The 24,760-nt window shown below is 35.1% G+C and overlaps 2 protein-coding genes across 2 annotated transcripts in view; one reads left to right on the top strand and one right to left on the bottom strand.

Annotated features, from left to right (window-relative positions):
- Positions 1-180: 180 nt before the first annotated feature.
- LOC110827047 (uncharacterized) overlaps positions 181-24,760 on the top strand; it is a 52,315-nt gene continuing 27,735 nt past the window's right edge. The window contains exon 1 of the mRNA XM_087359238.1: positions 181-466. The gene's annotated coding sequence lies outside the window, so the exon portion shown is untranslated. The remainder of the gene's footprint in view (positions 467-24,760) is intronic.
- On the bottom strand, positions 13,982-24,223 carry LOC110827045 (sushi, von Willebrand factor type A, EGF and pentraxin domain-containing protein 1-like). The gene is made up of 8 exons (XM_087359252.1): positions 24,118-24,223; positions 23,580-23,837; positions 20,914-21,105; positions 19,679-19,835; positions 18,979-19,184; positions 18,363-18,572; positions 15,172-15,213; positions 13,982-14,198 (listed from the first exon to the last, which is right to left on the bottom strand). Exons 2-8 carry the CDS (start codon positions 23,833-23,835, stop codon positions 14,191-14,193), a joined length of 1,071 nt encoding a protein of 356 aa, XP_087215378.1. The 5' UTR covers positions 23,836-23,837; positions 24,118-24,223; the 3' UTR covers positions 13,982-14,190.

Raw genomic sequence — 24,760 nt, 5'->3', positions numbered from 1 at the left:
TAATATTCACACATCCAGTGCACGGACTTGTGAAATCACTCGCGAAACTTTAAAAAATTCGATTCAATTATCATTCAATAGTTGTACTCTTATCGAATAATTAATCGACAGTACGATCCATTCGATAGCTACTGTCGACGTGACGTGCAGATTACGGAAGTGATGCGCGCGCACTGATTCAGTCGGACGCCATGTGAACGAGATTTTGTTACTTGGACGCGAAGTGTTTTCGATAGTGGATTAACATTGTACTTTATTGTGTTGCGTTTTAATGTAGTGTATAGAGGTAACGAAAGGTGTTTGTGTGGTGTTTTAACATTAGTTTAAAATATAAATAATGTTATATAACAGTAAAATTGGGTGGTAATGTGGTATGTGAGCTAAGTTACAAGTGAAGGTAGCTACGAGTCACGAACGAACGTAGCTTGCCAGGGCGAAACCAAGATGGAAGGCTGATTGGTACAAGGTAAGAAGAAAGATTTATATTTGTAACAGTAACAAACAAATGTGTCCTATATTATTTTGGATACTTCGTAATGTATGTGTCAATGCAGCCCGGATTTAGTCTCCGAACATGTATTCACATTGCTGAAATGTGTAAATTCGTAGAAAAACAAGTATTTGTATGATATACATTGCAAACTTTAGTTTAGAGCCTATCAATAGAGTTCGGCACGTCTTATTTTACTGAGGAAGCAGTCAATAAATAATATTTTTTTAAAATTTTAAGGATTCGTCTGAGTTCTTTCACAAACTATTCCCCCCTCCCCCATGATTTATTTCAGAAACTACCTGATGTATTTCTATTAAATGTGGCGTTAATTCCCCGTATTGATAGAAGTTGGTCTTTTTCAAAAGAAACTGAAATATTTTTATGAAAATACTTTTCATGTTAGGAAATACAGTGGATTCAGGTTAATTGGGACACATCGGGACTAGAACACTTTGGCCCAATTATGTGATGTTCCACGTAAAGAGTTTAAAAGGTTTGTTCTTTAAGATTTGTCACAAATAAATTGAAGCCCCGTTTAACCGGAATCTATCGTACTGATATGTGGTATATAGACATCAGGGCCTATTGGTAGGGCTCTTAGACCTGCTGTCATGATACAGGTCGTTATATAAAATAAATATAGACAATGAATATAAGATACAGACAACACTCATTACGAACACTTTGCACTGTAGTTGAAGCATTTGTCAGTAGAGTGGATATTTAACGAAGCAAGAAACATGATTTAACACCAACCATTACCTCTGTCTAAACCCATATTTTTTTGCATATGATACTAATATTAGGTACTTGTGGGTTATCGGGACACGTCGCTTTACAAATAGGTTAGGTTAGTTGTCATTTATTTAATTAAAATATAATAACTTTCAAGCATATGTCATTTATGCACACTTTAACCTAACCTAACCTATTTTTAAAGCGATGTGTCCCGATAACTCACAAGTACCTAATTTCATTTCACATCCAGAAATTGACTTTTCAAATTTGCATGAATTATGTATTTGATAGCTTGAACTAATAGATTAAAGCCAATAAATCAATCCAATCAGGAGAAAAAAATTGACCTTGGCAATGCGGAACCTCCCTTAAGTCAGATGCGATAAATCTATGGCTGGAAATACATCAGTTAAAACGGATTTGTTAAAATTCTACATTACGTAAAGTTGAAGTCTTATATTTTTTGACGAGAGCTATTGTCCTGAGTAACAGACAGTAGAAAATATCTACGCCTCTCATACTAAGATTTGAAAGACAAGTTTATGTTTTGCTGTAGGAGACGTAGCTTAAAACGGACGAAATAATTGAGTTGTCAAGGTGATGTCGCTTTGAGGAAAATCACGAGAAGTAACCATAGATATCTTCAGAAACACAGTCAATTTTTTGGACTAACAAGGACATTTCACAGACACGTGTATAAGATAGAAATAACTTTTAAAAATATTCAGTATTGATGAAAACACAATGGAGCGAACTACTCTTCTATTCGCTGTGGAGGAGTCTAAACGCCCAGCAGGCACGAATATGATGAAATTCAGACAGGGAACACAGAAAGACTCTCCAACAGAATATGTTTATAAAGAACTCTCAGGGGATGCTTTATCAAGGAACGTCTTTAAAAAAGAAATGACGTCAGCTACACGCATACTAATGCAACAAAGTTGCATGTTGTGGTAAAGTTGGGTTGTTCTTTAAAGGTTTGGACCAATGGTAGATTTGTTACGTAGAATGTTACTTTACGCGATTTCTTTAATATTCGTTTTAATATTTTTTTCCAAACTGCTTCACTTTAATTGTTACGAACGGAACCTTGTATGTATTTCTAATACCTGCAATTCGTGCTACATGCCCCACCGATCTTATCCTTATTCACCTTGTCTACCTAATAACATTTGATGATTATCAGTGTCCCGACGTTTTAGAGGTCCTTGCTGTCTCCATTATCAGTGTCCCGACGTTTCAGAGGTCATTGCTGCCTTCATCATCAGTATCCTGACGTTTCAGAGGTCCTTGCTGCCTCCATCATCATTGTCCCGACGTTTCAGAGGTCATTGCTGTCTTCATCATCAGTGTCCCGACGTTTCAGAGGTCCTTGCTGTTTCCATCATCAGTGTCCCGACGTTTCAGAGGTCCTTGCTGTCTCCATCATCAGTGTCCCGACGTTTCAGAGGTCCTTGCTGCCTTCATCATCAGTGTCCCGAAGTTTCAGAGGTCCTTGATGCCTTCATCATCAGTATCCTGACGTTTCAGAGGTCCTTGCTGCCTCCATCATCATTGTCCCGACGTTTCAGAGGTCATTGCTGCCTTCATCATCAGTATCCTGACGTTTCAGAGGTCCTTGCTGCCTTCATCATCAGTGTCCCGAAGTTTCAGAGGTCCTTGATGCCTTCATCATCAGTATCCTGACGTTTCAGAGGTCCTTGCTGTCTCCATCATCAGTGTTCCGACGTTTCAGAGGTCATTGCTGCCTTCATCATCAGTATCCTGACGTTTCAGAGGTCCTTGCTGCCTCCATCATCATTGTCCCGACGTTTCAGAGGTCATTGCTGCCTTCATCATCAGTATCCTGACGTTTCAGAGGTCCTTGCTGTCTCCATCATCAGTGTTCCGACGTTTCAGAGGTCCTTGCTGTCTCCATCATCAGTGTCCCGACGTTTCAGAGGTCCTTGCTGCCTTCATCATCAGTGTCCCGAAGTTTCAGAGGTCCTTGATGCCTCCATCATCAGCGTCCCGACGTTTCATAGTTCCTTGCAGGGCCCTCTGAAACTTTGGTCAACGTCTGCTACACTTGAAGAAGCTACAACCCTGTAGACAGCCTTCTTCGTCCTCAGAGCCGTCAGAACCTCAAGTGCGAATCACTGACTCGAAGTTCGCGAGCACTCGACAAAGAGCGAAGAACAGCGAAACGGAGGGAAAGTTCATTAAGTCATGTCACCAACCGGTAGGACGTTAAGAGTAGTCGCGTACCGAGAGACGCGCTCGCGTGAACTCATTTGTTACCTCGCGGAGACATCTCTGTCTTATACTAACTCGCCCAAATTTGGCGTGTTAATTTAACTGTTATCGTAGTTTCTGAATACGTAAAGTTCTTGTTTGGGAATACAGAATTAAACTGTTGAATGAACTATGGAATATAATTTGCCTTGTAGATTAATAGAAATAAAAGTAGTTCTTATTATGTGTCTGCATGTGTGTTGATGCTCTGTTGTCTTTGTTATCACAGAAAAAGAACCTTAACATTCTTAAAAAAATATTTTCAGTTAACAATTGTCAAAGTTAATGATTCGCGTTACACAATAAACATTTCAATGAGTAACAGCGTATAATATGGGCAGAAAGATTGTTTGTTTTGATTACCAGCAGACCTTATCGAAATTTTTACACATGCAGGGCAGTTTTTAATTAAATTACGCAAATCGATGCCTTTTTTTTTTGCAAATTTGATTTTTAACACGAGCATTTTGCTTTGCGGTATTGATATTCCCTAACTTTAATATGTTTTGTGGGTTTTTTATATTTAATTTCTGTAATTAAAAGTGTCTAGCATTACGTAACTACGTGAAAGGTGTTTTTATTTTGAACCTCGAACTACGTGTTCGATCTAATGGCTTAACACCGCTATTCATAATGAACATGAAGATACATTCGTATACATTATTTTGATTTGTGAAATATAGGGAGCTCGAATGGACTAAGAATGTGTTTGATACGTGAGAGACAATCAATACAGAAACTTGGCCCAGAAATATCTTCGAAAACGTCTACTTATAAAACCAAGAAGTAGATGTGAGGAAAATATAACTGGCTGACGGTGTTAAATCTTCGCGTTATTATAAAATTGTAATTTTTGTCGCCATATTGTGGTCGTTCCGACTGAAATCATGATATTCGTGAGTGATGAAATTTAATGGTTTGGGGCACAAATCCCCCTGCTAAACCTCTAACTTGGAAGGTGATGTGTTAAAATAGATTTTATGCAGAGCTGATAAAAGTAAATTATAGCAAGAGAAATGGAATTTTTAAGATGTTCTTCTTGGTATAGAATACGTCAGCACGCGTAAAGCTAGAATTAGAAATTGCTAACCCGAAAGCAAACATCTGATAAATTGAATTTTCATTGTCATGTTAAGTATGTAAAAGCTCCTCTCACTTAATACAGAAGTTATGGTTTATTAGTTCATTAATCGATGTTGGTCGTAAGGGCAGTGACGCTATGTGGACTTGTAGGTAGATACAGGCATTAGTTTTTGTATAATTATAATTAAATTCTGACAATACCGCCGTATGGAATAATCTTTAAATTTCGGAGTCTAATAAACTGAAACAAACAAGGAAATTTTTTTCTGATACCGTCAATTTTACAAATTTGACGTTCTACGTTAATATTATTCGATGTTTAATTTTTTAAATTTCAGAATACATCATTCTAGACGGCAGTGTCTTAATGTGATGTATTTGTTATAAATATTTTCTAGGAATATAATTGGCGTTCCTTTATAAACACAGTTGGTATTCGTGTCATTTAAATTCAGATTATAGACTTGTCCACATCCAGTGTTAGCGGTAAGCTTGCATACTCTAAAGCTTATCATTTAAGATAGGTGTTCTGTTTCTAGAAAAAAAACGTATACAGTTTTTTGGAATTTTTAGTGAAAAAAGTTTATTGTGTGTCCAGTATTCTTAGTTTTATTTTGTTCAAGCTGGTATTAATTCTATTATCTATTATATATATTAATTATTGAGAGTATTATACACATTTTGTTTACCGCAAACCCTTCAATAGAGAAATTGAATTATGTCAATATTGAAGCAAGTAACTATCGATTACGTAAAGGAATCCACAAAACCACATACCATGTACTAATACATGATTGAACATACATTAAAGTGTACGGATCTAGTGGCTTATCCACCACCATGGGTATGTCCGTGATTCCACTGGACTTACAGTAGAGACGTAAATATTTCCCCTAACTCAAAATTTACCTACCAGGTGTAATTCTTTATTTCACCTGAACTATAAGACATAAAAACCTCACTCAGATATGTTTAAAATCAGTAATTGATATATCGGTGTAAAATAACTGAATAAATGAAGAATTTATAACTTGTGTTGGGCAAGGCCGTGGTCTAGGCAACACGGAGTTTTCCTCCGTGGCATCCCAACAATTACTCCATTCACACACAGAAGAAGGCAATGGCAAACCACTTCTGGATCATCTGCCAAGAACGTATATGAACAGGTCCCGGTCCGAGAAAAGGATGGAAGGATCCTGTTCATATGGACCTGTCGTCAGACAGAACACTAATAATAATAAGATGAGGTGGTCTAGCGATTAGAACGCTGGCCTTGTAATCCTGGGGTCTCGGGTTCGATTCCCGGCGGTGCCCGAATTTATAACTTGTGTTGGGCAAGGCCGTGGTCTAGGCAACACGGAGTTTTCCTCCGTGGCATCCCAACAATTACTCCATTCACACACAGAAGAAGGCAATGGCAAACCACTTCTGGATCATCTGCCAAGAACGTATATGAACAGGTCCCAGTCCGAGAAAAGGATGGAAGGATCCTGTTCATATGGACCTGTCGTCAGACAGAACACTAAATAAATGAAGAACATGGCCTTGAGGGTTGTGTGGTGTGACTTTATTTTCTAGACCACTCGCCTCATCTGTTCGTTTCTTCAGCCATCTTGGGCGGATGTGTGGTTCAGGTGGAATACGAACTAAACCAATTGGTTCTGTCAGAAGGCTGTCAATTACCCCCCCCCCCCCCCCCGCTCACAGACGTGTTTCCAAGTATCATGGTACAAGAGTGTCGTGTGAACGAGAGAGCTATGGGATCGATACGTCTTTCGTGCTAGCTAAGAAGAATTTAAGTAAACGTGATTTTAACAAGTCTCATTTTCTCTAAATACCTTAACTTCAACAAACTTACCTTTACCAGGACGAACAGGCATTGCCTGGGGACCTTCGTAGCTGTAAATATAATTTATTCCACGCCCTACCTCGAAAAAAATCGTGCCTGTCGATCTATCGCTACCTGTCTCGACTTTATCTATCGATAGATCGATATATTTTTCTCCGTGCTTCGGCGTGATAATTTTTAAAGTATCTCATGTTTTCTGACTCATCCACTTTAAAACGCGAGGAATATGAATCTTTTCTTGCAGTTAAAGACATATTCCACTAGCTTTCGCGTTTGAATTCGTAGGGCTTTCGTCTCGTAACGAGAGAGTAACATTTGTTGTGGTATAATTAGTTTTTACGCTGTAAAACTAAACCAATTATGGGTTCCAACTAACTCAAGGTGAACATTTAAATATACCTTTCAATTCAAATACTATAAATCTTAGTTAAGTACTGAATTCGTATTTATTTCGTTAATTTGAAGACAATGCAGTGGAAAATTAAAGGTCATGATTATTAAACACTGCTTTGAGAAACACAACTGTGATTACAAGGCTCATTCAATAAAGAAGAATACTAAATTAATGCTTTATAATGGAATTTGCTTCGTTAATAGCAGAACTTTGGTAGTAATTAGCTTATAGTCTTGCCAGCGCAAAGCTTTAAGGCCCGAAACACAGCAAGGAACTCCATTATTATTATTATTATTACACCATAAGGTGAAGGGTTCATTTGCCATTCATTCCGCATTTGAAATTGATTTATACGTCAGATGCACAGTTCCTAAGAATCTCACCATATGTCAATGCTACTGACTCTAGTGTGGAGCGATCCATTGCTAGCTGAGCTCTCTAGTGCTGTGGATAGTTGCATTCGGCACGGCCCGGTCGGTGCACGGAACGGCCAGGTAGAACGGATAAAAAAAAGAGGTTTGAGGTGCGCGCGCAGTAATTATGACATTGCACTTCTCCCCAAGCGCTATGAAGTCGCAAGTAATCTGGTACTTATACACTAATTAGATGAGATTTTAAACACTGATTTTAGCCCACAAACGTTTGAATAATGTACCCTCGTGAAACCACCTTTAAATGGTTATTATGCCTGTCTTTTATACGGAAGTCAGGGATTCGATTCTCGGTCAGGAAAATATTGGAAGGTGACTTCTTTGAACAGAGTCCATCTTGTAAAGTCGATAGCTAGTGAATAAATTAATTTGCCGTTTAGAGAAGGCGAAGTTAATAAACCGTGTTTAAGAACCTAAAAATTGGCCATTTAATAAATCACAAGAATTCTTCGGACGTTCTAGAATATTTATTTACGATATATTTTAATATTATTTCAATTCTGTACCTCTTACCCTCACGTAAACTCTCACTCCATGATTTGCGTCTATCTAAAATTGTGTGTACTAAAGGAATTTCTACATTTAAGAAGTAAATTCACATGAACTCCACCTATAGTGAGAGTTTTCGTTTCGTTAAAAAAATCATTCTATTGTATCTGAAGCTTTACACTATGTTTCATACATATTAATAATATTTAAGAATTGAGCTCGTACCTCAAAGAAAACACCGCACTTCATCATTGAAAGGATTAGTTGGTTAACGCTGTTTAAGGAAATTATCGCTTTTTAATCTGAGAGTCTTACAAGACCCATACAAAATGCACACTTAATTGTTGTTAAAAAAGATGATACAATTTGTTCCCACTGAGTATTAAAGGGTTAATGGTTATTTCCAGCAGAGAATTTTATTTTACGTAGTTAAGGTCTGTACAACATGGTTTAGAATCCAACAGGACCAAAGTTTTTCTGATAGAGATTATAACTTGAGATAATTTGGCCCTAAATCACCAAATTTATTAAATCAGATCGCTACAATCAAAATGTAAACTAATTTTCTGTGAGATATGCTTGTAATTTACAACATTCGTGTTGTTTTCTCTAAACAAATATAAAATTAGTCTCCATGTCGGATTCTTTTCACGAACTTTTTCTTAAGTTCATTAATCACTGTATCCTCTCATTACGTAATGCGTAGTTAAATAAATAAAGGAATCAGCACTGATCTCTCAGCTTTAGTACAATCAAGTCTTTTTAGAGCTAAGGTAAGAAAAATTTAAAAGCTGAAAATAAACTCAACTTTTGATATAGCAATCGAAGAAGTATAATACGAGGCGCGTCCCAAAAGTAAGTTTCCCACTCGTCCCACAGCTAGCAAACCTTATATTGCGCGAAGCGACTGTGCGTACGTGATAGAGCAATGACATAGCATGGCTCATGCACTAACGGCACCTCCCGCGTTCTCACAGTAGCATCGTTGCAGCTGTTGAAGATGGAGGTTCTTATTCCAGCTCCCGCCGACTGTGAAGTGCGGTCAGTGATAACGCTAGGCCGCACACGGCTCGACGGACAGCAAGTCTCCTGCAGGAGTTCAGATGAGAGGTGTTTAATCATTCACCCTACAGCCCGGACCTCGCTCCCAGTGATTTCCATCTTTTCCTACACCTCAAGAAATTCCTGTCCGGTCAGCGTCAGCGTTTTGAGAATGACAGAGAGGCGGAGATGGTTGTCACACAGTGGTTCCAATCCCAGGCGGCAGACTTCTACGACACAGGTATTCAAAAGTTGGTCCCACGGTATGACCAATGTCTCAATTCCGGTGTCGAATATGTTGAAAAATAGCTGGACACTTGCTGTATCTGTTGCAATAAATATTTCCATGAAATTGTGTTTTGTTTCTGTAAACGGCCCCAGGGAAACTTACTTTAAGGACAAGCCTCGTAAATATCTCTAGGACAGTACCGTTGAGAAGATAAATGAAATGTTTACGGTGACTGTCAGAGCGGAATTTTGCTTCTTATATCTCAGAAATAGTAGAAATTTGTGGATAGAGGTGAAAGTCGACCTAGCCTAGATGATGACAGTGATAAATGTTTCTAGAAGTTTCTGAGTGGGCCAGGAAGTCTATCTGTGTCATATGTTTCCACCGCTAACACCTTACGTTTTATTTTCTTTGGTTTATGACGAATTTTAATATGAAGTTACTTGCACAAGTGAGTTATATTTCTGCGATGGTCGTGTCACTTGTATTTTTATTTGTTTCCATTTATTGCGTCTATAAAAACTTCTTTGTGTTTACAAATTATATACTTGTACTCTGTTCGTAATCAGTTCTCTGTTTTATTATACTGACTTCATTATTTTCCTTGTTATTTTGTACGCGTGTGAGCTTGGATTATCACAAGAACAAAATTATACGCATTTAAGGTCAAACTGGCAAGGAATATATTTGGACCATAGAGGGGGGAAGACAGATATGATATTTTTGTGTGAAATACAGTGCGTTCACTGATAAAGTTAAACGCAGATGTCACTTCTCGGCTCCCGGCAGGAACTGCTACAATACCGGTAAGTTGATTTTGTTATTTTATACGTGGTTTATATCGGGGACACCCTGTAGCACTTGGCTGTGAGTCATGCAGTTTTATCCGGGGGCCGGGATCTGATAGTTGCCTCGAAATTTATCCCAAAAAAAAACTGTACGTGTCATTATGGCTGTAGTTTACATGTAAGGAATATTTATGTCTACATGAAGTTTAATTTGAATGCTTTGATTAATGTCGAGCTGTTGACTATGTCACGTGAAACAAGTTAATGTCTAGACATATAGGAGATAGAAATTTCACACATCAAACTTTAAAATAAAGGCTATTACATTTTTATTTAGATGTCTTTGGAACAATAAAGTTATTATTTACGCAGTTCAGGATCGCACTGAAGCTTGTATGAAAATCGTTGTCTTTTAGGTTGTTCCACCGTGTGGCCTGGTAGATATATACCGACGTTTCAGAGGTGCTTTGTGTCTCTAATATCATTACCGTGATAATTTGGGTAAACATATCAGACTTATTGGCGTAACAACCTAGAAGACAGATATCGTCTTGATGTTTATTACGTAACTTAAACTTACAGATATTTCATAATTTTCTTCCAAATCTACAGATTTAAGAGTTCATGAAATAGTACAGTACTCATAACTTCACAGTGAACTGATGTTAGTTGATGGCAGATGTAAGTTATGAATGTTTTCATAAAGATCCACTAATATTTACATACGACTTCTCATTGCTAAGTTATGTATATTGTAGAAATTGTTTATAAAGTCGATAGAAAAATGTCATTTCTAGGGAAAATGCCCCTCGCATTTTAGACACAGTTTGTGACCCATTTAGATAGTTTACATGAAGGCGGGTTTCATCATTATTTGCTAGAATATCACTGTTTCTATCAGACACATTGCAATGAGCTTATCCGAAGTTGTCCAGTTACATACATCGACGAAATATCATCAAAATGAACGAATTATAAAACTTGACGAGACGTGTAAATTATAAATAGAATGAAAATATTTTACCCGTTGCAGAACATTTATTTCCCAAATGTGTTACTCGTTGTTTTACATACATCATTGCATTGGTATTGACGTAGATTTATACAAGATTATACTCGTAATAAATTTATGTATGGCAGATCGAACTGCAAATGGCGCGCAGCGCGGAGACAAATAATTTATATTTATGTACCCGTTTAAAAGCATAAAGATTAAAATAAATAAAAAATTCTGACCGTTGTGTTTTTGATGTAAAAGCCAGTGTCTCACATTAAGGGATTTATATAGATTGAGGTTGAACTGGTAGTTTTATGTCGTAAAATTTAATTTAAAAAAAAATATAACAAAATATATAGATAGTTTTAAATGTTACGTAATATATTAACAATTATAAGTTAAGCCGCTCTTATAACGTTACCCTTTTAACCTATACGAAGATCAGGTTATATTTAACAGCAAGATGATCTAGATAGGTTATTTGTTTTTAGTTTAAATTTTGCTTTTATTTTGTTTCTTATGTTTTATTAACGTTTTATATCAGTATTAGCATAAAATAGTGTAGTTGCGTCATATTGTGATTTATTAAATTAAAATTAAATTATTTGATTATTCCGTCAAATCACAATATATTTAAAATAAGATAATTAAAATAATTAAATTATTACTTCTGAATCACCTCCAGACACAACTGTGTTGTCTACTATTTCATCTCTGGTATGTTTATTTTATTTTACTTTCCTTATAATATTATTTATTTATTTATTTATTTAATTGTTTTCTATATTCATCCATATTCAATAATGTTTCTATGAATCATTTTCTTCACAGACCGATGTAAACATCAAAATCATCACTTCAAACAATAAAGTTGATCCATTATATGAAAATATCTGGACACGACCTCCAAAAAACTACACTAAGAAAAAATTGTAAAAAAAATTGTAATTGAGTTTTAAATTTAATATAATTTTACACCTGATGATGGTTTAATAAAACCGAAACATGTTGTAACTGTTCCAATTGTAAATCGATTATTCGATATGGAACAAAGAATAATATTTTAATTATTTTAATTATTCTTATTTTAAATACACTGTGATTTGACGGAATAACCAAATAATTTAATTTTAATCAGTATTAGCTCTTGCTGATGGCAAAGACTCTAATAAAAGAATTGAATTATTATTACGATAGTTTATTGTTTTTTAATCTGTGCTACCATGGATTTTTTTTTAACTTTTTCGAAGCCTGCATGTTTGCCTTTCGTTATGTATCTGAATTTATTTGCTAACTTGAATATAAAACCTCACGTGAGAACTTGCCTCTTATCTTAGGTTTTTAGAACATGTGTCTCACTGCCATATCGCTATTATAAATGAGCATTGTGTGGTCTCGGCTTTACCTATTACTTCGTGACACTTATTAGAGTATCTACTTTCAACCTTTTTTTATATCCAGAGAATATGAGCAGCCTATTATTATATTACGGGGTTTTTTTGTGTAAACGCAGAAGCTACATGACATTTAAATAAAACGTTCTTGGAATTGTGTGAACAGCTGCTAGAGAATGTACTCGCAGAATTGGAGTAGGTGACGTATAAAAGCCCTCTTACTAATGTAGGTTACACCTTACGTTATTTTCATTCCCTTCCGACAGAGGCGCTGATAGTGCTGCTATGTTTATACACTAGTTTACTTCGTAATTTACTCGAACTAGGTTATGTTTGAAAATTATCTTCGTCTTTGTCTTGATGTTAACCGTCTGCAAATAGTATTATGTTGAAATATATCACTCTTGTTATTATTAACTCCTCTGGTACACTTTTTTGGATGTGGCAGGTAGAAAAAAATGTTGTAAAATTCTGAACGATGCTTTTCATAATTATGCAATAATTTATGTTCTTCTGGCTTTAAAACATGTTTGCTCTAACTGTACGCGTATAGGTGAAAGATAATTATTTGAATAAATTGAATAAAAATTTACTTGGATATTATCCATCGTCTAGTAAATATAAAACGTAAAACGACGTTTCGGAGATGGGACTCTATCTCCGTCTTCAGGTTCCTACACAGTTGTGTTTTATATTTACTAGACGATGGATAATATCCAAGTAAATTTTTATACAATTGACTCTTCACCATCGTCAAGAAGTTTTAGATTTGATATTTGAATAAACATTAGATAAATAAGTTGTGAAGTTATGAATGGATTAATCTGGCTCAGAATGATATGAAATAACTATATATTATGACCTTAATAAATATTGGTTTTCTGATAGCTGTCTAAATAGTGAATTTCCCCAAGCGTGAATGAGTTTTTAATATCAAAATGAATAATAAACAGATATTTTTTTAAAAATTTGGATTGGATTCAGTTGGCTTGGGAACATAACGGTTTAAAGATGTTTGTTAATATGTTTTAAGTGTTTAACTGTCTTGTTCCGCAATACTAAGGGTTTTTTTTTGAACAGCTAAGTAACTGTAATATTTTCAACGAATTTAATTTTTCTAATACACTAAGTTGTTTTGGTAGGAATTCTAAAAAGACAAGCTTATCTCTGATGGATGCCTGTGGAGTGTGATGGAAGGATCGTTCACATTAATATCACACAATGCGACATCATATTCGCTGTGACACATAAATTTTTCATGATGTTAGAAGTTGACGTTTCACGATTATACGATGACTTCACTCTTACATTCGTGGTGCTTTTAAAACGAGTAATTTCTATATGATTTTAAATCGTACAAATGTAACTTTTTTCGACTGGTTTTGTAATAGGATCTGTTGGATATTTCGAATATTTTAGGTGTGCGTTGCTTTTAATGTGATTTACGATATCGCTACTTAATCTTATTGTAAATAGGTCGACCTAAAATGAGTGTTAATCTTAAATATTACAAGCGAACTGACGGAATCAGTTCGGGATGTTTTGTTATTATAATTCTAATCTGATTCTTATAACTTATTTTTCCTTGTATTTTATATTTTTGGTAATAACGTTCCCCCTCGCTGAATCAGTTGGTTGAGTTTTATGAAACTTGGTATGCAGATCGTATTATTCCGATAATCCTATTTATGTAGACCATAATTATCTTTAAAAATACCAATATGTTTGCTGGCAGTATTATCTCTACATTTGGATTCTAGAAATAAAATTAAAATGAACCATTCTATTATAAATCATTTATTTTTAAATGCATATAAAATGAAACATTGGACTACATTAGTAATATACATTCCATTAACATTTCTTAAAAGAACAAAAGAAATACATAAGAACACGTTTGACTGTACTGGGATATTTAAGTATAAAAATTATATATTTTTTTGTAAGTAATTCTAAAAAGTCATTTCTTAAATCCGGTAGACCATAAGAGTTACGGATCTGAAACAAAAAACATTATTCAATAAAAATTACACTTAATTTAGATTCAAATCTAATGGATTTCCTATGGCTGAAACACGAAACATGAGTGATTTAATTAAACTCTTTGTAGTGTTGTATTTTCTTTGCGGTACGGACTATATTTTAAATACTATTTAGATTTAGCTTTCACTTCGCCATTTCAAATATCAACTTGTTAAAGCTTTTTAAAGAAAAAATTTCTGTTTAAAGTGAAAATCAGATGAAATTCATAAACACAAATAGAAGATTAAATGACTGTTAAAGTAGACGGTACACAAAGCTGCCAATTGCGTTTAAAGTGTTACAAAAATTCTGTAAATAAACTTCGCGACTGGGTTTCGTGTTTGGGTGGTCACGTATTATTTATTTCCCCAGAGAAGTTATATCACACATGTTTTCAATTTTATTCAGCTCCTCCAAAATATATTTGAACCCAGGACCTCCCGAGCGCCGACATTCCGTGAAGTTTATTACGTATTAGGTAAGGTAAAGTATACCGTTCATGAAATAAATCATAATTTAATTTAAATACGTAATAATTTTATAATCTTTGCTTTTCACGATCGTATGAAAAATTCCTCTTCTATTTACAAAAAACAAATAATTTAAATCTCAAATTTTAATTTGTTTTATTTACGTTACGCACAAATTTAGGTCTAATACAATTGTCCTTAGATTTTTCCTAATGAGTTCACTGTAATAAGGCGTGTCGAATGTCGAAATTTATCCATCGTTTCGGCGTGCTCTCTAATATCACCAATCAATACACATCGTCCCTGAAGATGGTAGCTGGAATAACTGCCGAAACGATGGAGACCAACTTTCGAAACTGATACAGTACAATAATATTAGTGTAGTGAACGGACACAAATTTATCTCGGATTATACTGAATATTTTCTTAGCTCGACAGTAGTGATATGTTTATATTTTACGATGTATTTGGCTACTTACTTTTGCACTTAGAGCCGGTTGAACCACCAGATCCAGCAGGTGCTAGAAACAAAATAATATCGTTATTGTCAATTGATAATATTCCATCAGTTTAAACAAACTCTGTCTTGAATTAAGAAACTTTTTGCTGGAACTGAAAACATTTACCTCTGAGATGTTTGTGGTTTGAGGGTTAACACGTCTTTGTGTACATTTATCCTATTTTATGTTTTCACTTATGTCTTTTGTTTCAGTAAGTCTGTGTTATTTTTACCGAAAAAATACGCCCATATTTTAAATTTTAGACATAAAGTTATAACTCTTATAAGAATAGATAAAATTTATGTTCTTGTCTGTTACTTGTAATTAATATTAAGGAATATTTTATGTAATAAAATTAAGGACTTAAAGTGTTTTTCAGTAAGCCGTGTATGTTAATCTGTAACCGTATGCCAAGCTCTTCACAGTACGTAAAGAGAGAAGTCATAAAATACATTGTTTATACGTAATAAATAAATTATGTATTTTTCAATTATGAATTATTTACCAAAATATTAATGGACTGTGTCACCAGATGGCACTACGTGCAGCATAATACACGTTGATACGTTATAAATGTTTACATACTAATTAATTAGCTTGTTACCATGTTAACAAACAAAAAATAATTTGAAATCCAGTTAAATATTCAAAACTTGGATCAACTCGGCCAGTGATAATGGCTGTAATATTTTATCCTTTAATAGTATTTTAGAATTGGCATCCTTCGTTGTTATAATGCTCATTACAAATGTCGGATACAAATGGTTTCGAAACACTGCCAGCGATCCAGTGAGATTTTAACGTAACATAAATGTTGCATAACAACCAACCATACTATGAAAGCGTCAGAATAGCTGAAAATATCATTTAGAAATTTCAAAAATAATTACTACTTTGATAGTATTAATTTAGTATTTCTCCATTGGTTGGTTGGTTGTAATTTAATGTGTCCATCATTTATAAACAAAAGGCCTATTAGACTAATTGCCTACAAGTTATTAACTCTTTAAAGCCTAGTGGTAAATACGGAGGGTCTCAGAAATATGTATAGGCACAAAGTTTTTATTACGTATTATTTTGATATCGTGTATGTGTACAATCTTCTTTTAGAATATGCGATTGTATACAATTTAATTAAAATATATTTGTGTTTATTTTATTTCTAGGAATAATTTTATGAACTAGAATTTTCTGAAAAATTATTTCATTTTTAAAAGTTATGTGCTGAGAAGTTAAGTAACATTCAATTGATGATAATTGATTGATGCCAAATACTTTTGCAAGTTTAATATCACTGGAAATGTGAGGAACCCAGTGGCAGTTTGAAAGAACGAGCGATAAAGTTATAATTGGATTTTTTAAACTTGGAATTTTATGCTTGAGTGTGTGTTGTTAAAAATAATGAGGATAAGACATAAATATTCCCGGATATAGTTAAGAAATTAACCAGCTTTTGTGGAACTCGAAGGTTTATTATCCTGTTCACAAGAGCCCTTCGGTGGACCCTGTCCTGAAATGAAAATGTCCAACGGGCAGATTTAACCCGATTTTTTTCTAATATCCACTTGAATATATTATTCCTTACTCTGTGAAAAAATATCAGCAATCAAAATAGAAAAGGAACCTTGAATTTATTCTCAACTTCTATTAAAATTTGATGTGAGCGTAACTTTTCGTACTGGAGTCTTTCATTTGTAAATGTTCTTTAAGGTTGATGTGATCATTTCATAGACTAAATTCTTCACTGAGATGACTATAATTGGTACCTTAAGCGTCGTCACCATAGTTACCATCGTAGCAGTATATTAAATTTCAGACACATTCTAAATTGTTTAAAGACATAGCTACTCCTGGGCTTTGATGTAATAGCGAAAATTACGTTAAGGCGTGAAGGATTGATGATAATTTGTGACGCTGAAATGAACTTTATAACGAAGTATGAGGTTATTCAAAATTACACGAACTCTTTAATCTTTCAAAATTTCTTAGCTCGTCAAGAAATTTTCTGTTTATAACCCAGAAATGTCATATAATACAAAAAAAAACAATCATTGGGATTATATTCTGAGACAGTTGAATCTAGTCCATAGACGTGAACACTTTTCCACAAAATCCATTAGTTAATTTTATTTATCAGGCGTTTATTAAAGGTATTAACAATTAAATTATTTAGTATGACTTGGATGTTCTCACAGCGGTGAGTCCGAAGATGGCTGTATTCTGGGTTGTAGCGCCGTTTAGTCTGGTAGAAGTTTCAGAGGGCCTTACTGCATCCATCATCAAGGCTATAGCCCTGATGATGGAGGCAGGAACCTAGTAGACAGCCATCTTGGATTTATCTACGTTTCATGATTTTGATATTTATAATTGTGTTATTATGTAAGTTTGTTCTTACAATATACGTAGTCTCTTGTCATATATGATTATTCACATGGTCCAATAATGCTTTTAGATGTTTATTTTTATTACGTAACCCGTGCTAACACTTGTCTAGAGCTTGATATTACGGAGTTAATTACCTATCCTCATGTCAAGTCCCACGCACTGACACGTGTTTGCTAATTCATCTTTTCAGTTGCTCGTACCATCTCCCAGTCTTCATATAAAACCACCCCTAGAATCACACCCCTTCTAAATAGTATGTCAGCGAGCCTTCATCCATTTGACTCACTGTCATTTCATTAATTTATTCTCAAATTCGATTAACCGGTGTACAGTACGTTGCAAACCGAAGATAAGCCATGTTAAACCATGATGTAATTGATCTTCGAGTTATGTAGCAGAGCACTAGCTAGTAATTTATAAAATCAGTCATCAGTCGTATAAATTATGAGTAGAAAAAAAAATGTAACGTTTCGTAAGCTGGATTTTCTTCCTTCTTCAGGAAACAAAATATTAAATTTGGGCTCCTGGTATGAGGGTAACTCATCCAGAGAGGTCCAACAGCTAGGATTTCTGTTATTTTCTGTAAACCATCATCTACTGGGTGTCACAAATAATGTTTACCTTAATTTTAACTAATTATCTTTATAGTTGATTTAAATCGTAAACTGTGAAGTGATACAACCCAGAATACAGCCATATTTGTTTCTTAATTCTCCTTATATTTTCCCTCTGCGTCTGCCTTTCTGTTATGGTTTCTAAGTAGGTTAATTAAGAGGGATACTTACGATTAAGATATTTCCCGATTGACTCAAGAATGTCGTAACCTCGAATATGGAAGAAATGTTTTATTCCATTGTCTCCGGTAGACGCAAGTGATTCCAGGTGCAATAGTTTGGACTGGGACACTCCGATCGTGAAAAGGGCGTTGTTCTTGCTTTTTATCTCATTAGCTGCTGGTGTACCATCAGTGGTGCTTACTCCATCCGTGATCAGAACTGCAAGTTTAATGAACGCTTATAATGATGACCTAGCCCCGTCTCTTACGCGTAAAGTCGAACGCCATGGCTCAGTGGTTTGAACCGACTGCTTCGTACTTGGAAGGCGTAGATTTGATAATAAAATTAGAATGGATCTTAAAATAGGTAGGTTTTTGAGACATTCATTGAATTTATATCAGTCAAGATAGGGGCGGATAGCAAAGTTATGGACACGGTATCGAACCTTGGGGTTATATTAAAGGCAGATAATTTCTTGCGGTATTGAAAGACTATTAAAATCACATGTCATAGTCCACTGAGAATTACATTGTCCCGATGGTATATATTAAACATTTATAGCTCTGCTGATAAAAACGCCAGTTTAAATCTTTTTAAAAAGTATTTTATTGGTTTGGATACTCACAGACAAGAGTCAGATTGTGTACTGCGTTGGTATTTATTTCGATGATTGCCCTCCTCAGGGCGTCCAAGATGTTGGTACCACCTCCTCTGTATCCTATTTTGTCGACTTTCGACAGGAACTGAGTTGTTGAGTTTTCGTTCAGATTAATTCTTACCACGGAACTCGAATCGAAAGTAATTACCCCTGCAGAGCGGTTGGCCGACAACCTGCGAAACAGGATTAGTTTCAGTATGGAGTTTGGCAGATTTATATATTTATTATTTTATTTAGTGTTCTGTCTGACGACAGGTCCATATGAACAGGATCCTTCCATCCTTTTCTCGGACTGGGACCTGTTCATATACGTTCTTGGCAGATGATCCAGAAGTGGTTTGCCATTGCCTTCTTCTGTGTGTGAATGGAGTAATTGTTGGGATGCCACGGAGGAAAACTCCGTGTTGCCTAGACCACGGCCTTGCCCAACACAAGTTATAAATTCGGGCACCGCCGGGAATCGAATTATGTGGGATGATTATGACTGATAAAAACAAGTAAAAATTAAGGTTTGGTCTGATATTCACCTAACGATACTAAGATATGTTACTGAAAGTAGGGGTCGTTATACTCTGCATCCCAACGAAGATTTAAATCAGTAACCTCCGAAGAAATTTATCGTTACAGAAGCATATTTCATACGATTAATAATAATGATGTTTCTTACGGAAACTGAGTGACTATATCCTTGACAAATTCCTTGGTTTTAATAAAATCTGCTAGTGAGACGCTGCCTGATTCGTCCAGGACAAATAGTAGTCCCGCATTTACTGACAGGGTCTTGTTCAGTTCATCTTCGAGATCCTCGGCAATGCAGTCCACAGCTGGTTGTATAAAATTAAAACAATTATAATAATTAATATTTCAATTGATAATACATCTGGTGTAACATGTCATTTACTCGCATATATCATCATTTGACTAATGTAGTGTTAAGTGTACACTTTTGTGAAAAATAAATGAATAATTCTATACTGATTTTCCGTATTTTATTATACTCTCTCTACATGACGCGTTCGTTTTGCATTACTGACGAGTATAAGATTTTAGATTATTTTATTTCATATTTAATCTGCATTGATTTTTAACTTTAAGCCATTTTTTCAGAAAATTGTTGGTGATAGACGTATTAACGGATATTTGTAGCTAGTAAGATTTTAATATATGAATGACGAATATATAACAACGTAATTTCATTAGGTTGCTAGCAGAGTCACGAGTTATCTTAAAATAATACATTTGTTCATCGTTATCCTAAAGTCTGTTTGGTAACTATCTATACCATCTAATTTAATATTCAATAAATCTGAATTTTGTACACAGAAGTTTCGTGTGATTCTCACAATAAACAACAAATATTTCCCTAAACAACATTGACAAATGTGTTGTGTTTTCTTTGAGGTACGAACTAGACCTTTAAATATTAATTTGATGAGGTTCGACTGCAAAAAGATAAGAATGTAATCAAAACGTTTTTACTGTTGTGTTATCAAATTCCAGTATTTGACAATAAAATTTGAAGATCAGTTTATAGTCCGCACGATTTATAAAATTCCCCTCATAATAACTAGTTTCGACCTAAGATCATTTCAAGTTTGTTTTACTACAAACTTTTTTTGTGTAGTTGCTGAATTATTATTCATTCTGTGACGAATCCATTATAGAATTTATTACAAATAATAATATTATTTTTAAATATTTTCTTACAAGTTAAAATTTTAATTCGAGACTGATATTGAATATAGTATTGTCACTACATCTAAAATGTATTGCCATAAATTAAATAATTTATAATATTGCTATTTAAATTTTATATTTTGATTTTTTTTATAAACGTGTTTAACATTGTCATTTTATATGACTGAAGTGTTATGAATCATCTCTGCATATGCTAATACTCACGTAAACACTTGGGTATGAAGTTCCCGTTTGAACTGTTCCATCCATTCTCCGTGCATTGGACGAAGGCACTTCCTTTCAACTCGTAGTCTTTATTACACACAACGCTACAAGTGGATCCTTGATCGTTAAACCCTGAGCTACAGGATTGTGGGGTCCAGTGACCACCTTCGTCATCTACTAGAGCGTTGCAGCCTAAACAGAGAATGGTTTCAAACTCGTCTGGACTTATCTACTGACATGTTACTTATGCAATACAATTTTATCGGGTAGTCAGCCGCGTCAGAGGGTTAAACGATGAAACCGACGTTTCGGGGGCCATCTATATCCCCATCATCAGGGTTCGGAACCCACCTGACGTGGCCGATCACCCGAGAAAATTTTATTGATTTACGTCGTCTCGAAAGATTCAGATCATTTATTATCATTTATATTACTTATAACCTAAAAATACGAAGATGAAAATAAATATAATGTAGGTAAGGATTTGAAAGGTGGCTGTATTGCTTCGTTTGGAGATATTTCCCGGTAGTAGCCTGGTTATACTGAAATTTTTTTCGGAAATTTTAAGATAACCATTACCCAAAAAGGGATTTAAAGCAGATATTTCCAAAATACATTTATAAATCAGTGTTCTTGGTAATTTTGTATGAACCGTGATTGTAGTTGGTCAAAGTATCTATTGGTTGTGACTCTATCACAGTTCAGAGAAGTAACCTCTTAAATGTTTCAAACGTGAAAACACGTAGTAAGTCTGTCGGGTTGTACTGTCGCGCTAAAAAATTATCTACAGATGAAAAATTATGTAAACTGACTCTGCGTATTTATTATTTATTCCAGCTATAGACTGAAAGAAATTTATTTCGTGTTTAACATTAGTATACGATCTAATTAAAGTAAAAGAATAATACCCAAACAAACCTAAAAACAGTAGAATTAAGTAACAGATTTAGTTAGCACAAGGTCGTATCTACTGATTGATTTTGTGGATACTGTAATGAACCAATTACCGTGTTATATAAACGGAAAGATTTTTTTTTGAGTAGCTATGTAGATGTCTGCTTCAAAAGGACTCTGCTACATGGAGTTGTAACTTCTAAAGAATTTCTGAGAACACTGTCTATGAATTTGAAAAATTTTAATAGTTGAAATACTGTTTGTATCAGAGTGTGGAATTATATAGTATTACCCATGAATATTTAAACGCTTAAATTTTGCGAATAGACTTTTATATGTAGATGTTTCTTCCTTCTACAAAGGCGGAATTTAAAATTCGTTCATTCTTATTCCCTTCAGTACGCAATATTGGGAATTAATGTTTTGTTCCGTCACTTTACATATCAGCAAAACCTCACATTTCTTGTTTAATACACAGTAATGGAGTCTAACCTTTAAGAAAGTTGAATGACGATAAATATCGATTTTATTTCTACAAACAACCACGGGTAGCGCCACTAATAAGGGCTCTTATTTATGATCACGTGACATCGTTTCGACATGAAGATCGTAAAAACAAATAACTAAACCATCGAAAAGGTTAGAATTGAAGTTGTATCGTTATGAAGAAGATTCTAATATTTTAATTTTATCGAAGTCATGCTAGTTTATTGTTCATTATACTTTTTACATTTCAACTCACGAATCTGTAATTTATACCATGATAGATATTTTAAAATGGATCTAAGATATTTTTATTTATTTATTTATTTAGTGTTCTGTCTGACGACAGGTCCATATGAACAGGATCCTTCCATCCTTTTCTCGGACTGGAACCTGTTCATATACGTTCTTGGCAGATGATCCAGAAGTGGTTTGCCATTGCCTTTTTCTGTGTGTGAATGGAGTAATTGTTGGGATGCCACGGAGGAAAACTCCGTGTTGCCTAGACCACGGCCTTGCCCAACACAAGTTATAAATTCGGGCACCGCCGGGAATCGAACCCGAGACCCCAGGATTACAAGGCCAGCGTTCTAACCGCTAGACCACCGTTGTCCTATCTACTATTTTAATTAGCCAGTAAATTATTAATTCTGTTTAATAGGATCTTGGTTATGTGTTCCAAATAGAGTAGTGAAATAACCTATGTTTAATTAATTCGAGGGCATTTATAAGAACTATAGACCGGTAAAATCTTTAAAGGTTTAAAGGTAACAAGTTTCTGAGTAGGATTTCAAGTTTTTATGGCAGTGAATCCGAAATTTAAAAACGTCTTTACTCTCCGCCCTGATGATGGAGGCAGCAAGAACCTCTGAAACGTTGGTAAACTTCTACCATACTACAGGGCTCTACAACCCAGAAGACAATAATCTTCAAGTAGATACTGAGTTGTGTACACACATTTTTGCTCGTAAATGTTCGGGCTTTTAGTGTTAATTAATGCCACCAGGGTCGCTGGCTAAGTGATTCTCGTACCAACTTCGTTTGCATGAGGGACATTTTATGACATGCTCCCTTGTTTGTACAATAAATTTCACAAATATTTTGCCTATTTTCTGTTTAGTCTCACCAATTTCTTAATATTTCCTTAGATTTGACAGGTGAATACAATTTTTATACCTAATACCATACTGGTATATACTTTTTTAAAGAAAATTATTTCTGTTAATGTTAACATGAGTAAGTACAGCGTGATATATATTTTATTACTTAAAAATAAAACTTAAACTTACGTGGCACACAGTTCGCGTTCCTAGGGTAGTCGCAGACTTTCAAATTGTCATTGAAATGTAGTCCTGGTGGACAGGGTAGTTGAATTGGCGTTCCGCTGTGGCAACTGAAGTATTTGGAACAGTCTGTGGGGTCTGATAACAGAACCGTGTAATTCCATGGGTCGACATCCGGGCATTTCTTTGACAGATCTGCCGCGTACGCAAATGCTCCAAGGCATGCCAGGAGAATCATCAACATGGATAATGTGGGAGACATATCTGGAAAGAAATATCATACGAGAAATTTATCACACCTCAAATCTGTTATTTGTCTTTCGTCTATACCAAAGAATTCTTGAAGGTGGACAGCGGGCGTTAAAGTAAGGTTCTGTGTATTAATTACTGAATTTATATGAGATTTTAGCTTCAAACTTTGGTTGCCTTATCCCCAGTGAATGAGCAGTGACTATTGTATGGACAGCTTGGTAGAACCTAGGTCTAGAAACGTAAAAACAAAGACACCCAATCGATATATATCGATACATAAGTCAATGCTTACCTATCACGTTTGTTGTTGACAGCGTAAAATATTCAGAAGAATGTTTCGATCTGCATTGGTCCTCTGAACTAAGTTCTTTTATACAACTCTTGTCGCATTTAATATCGCCGAGTGGTTTGCAAATATTTCCGCGAATAGCTCACAATCTCAAGTGTCGACGTGTTTGTTTTGTTTATCGAAAAAGTGTTCGATGATAATGTAATCCATTTCTCAATATCCTCTACATTGTAGCACTTAAGATTACATATAATACGACGGAAGGAGTGGCCACTACGGCAATTTGTTAAAAATTTCTTCTTTGTCGCCAAACAATTTCGTTATTTTTCGGTAGGCTTCGGGCGAGGGGGCATGTACCGCGCATGGATGGGGCAAGACGTGTGCATCGGGTATTGGTTGGGAAGCCTGAGGGGAAGAGATCTCTGGGGAGACCTAGACGTAGATGGGAGGATAATCTCAGGCGGGATCTGTGGGAGATAGGAGTCGAAGGAGACTGGATTTTGCTGGCCCAGGACAGAGTCCGGTGGAGGGCTTTGGTTAATTCGGTAATGAACCTTCGGGTTCGGTAAGCCATCTAGTTAGTTAGTTAGTTAGTCTTCAGGTGAGATGCGCGTTGTCTGTAATTCTGTTGCCAAGGTTTGAAATA

The sequence above is a fragment of the Zootermopsis nevadensis genome, unplaced genomic scaffold (assembly GCF_977971745.1).
Source record: "Zootermopsis nevadensis isolate Lab colony 2312 unplaced genomic scaffold, Znev_1.0 Znev_ptg000031l, whole genome shotgun sequence".
In the NCBI taxonomy this organism is placed as follows: domain Eukaryota; kingdom Metazoa; phylum Arthropoda; class Insecta; order Blattodea; family Termopsidae; genus Zootermopsis; species Zootermopsis nevadensis.
The sequence above is the reverse complement of the archived record's forward strand: the minus strand, read 5'-3'. Positions and strand labels throughout refer to the sequence as shown.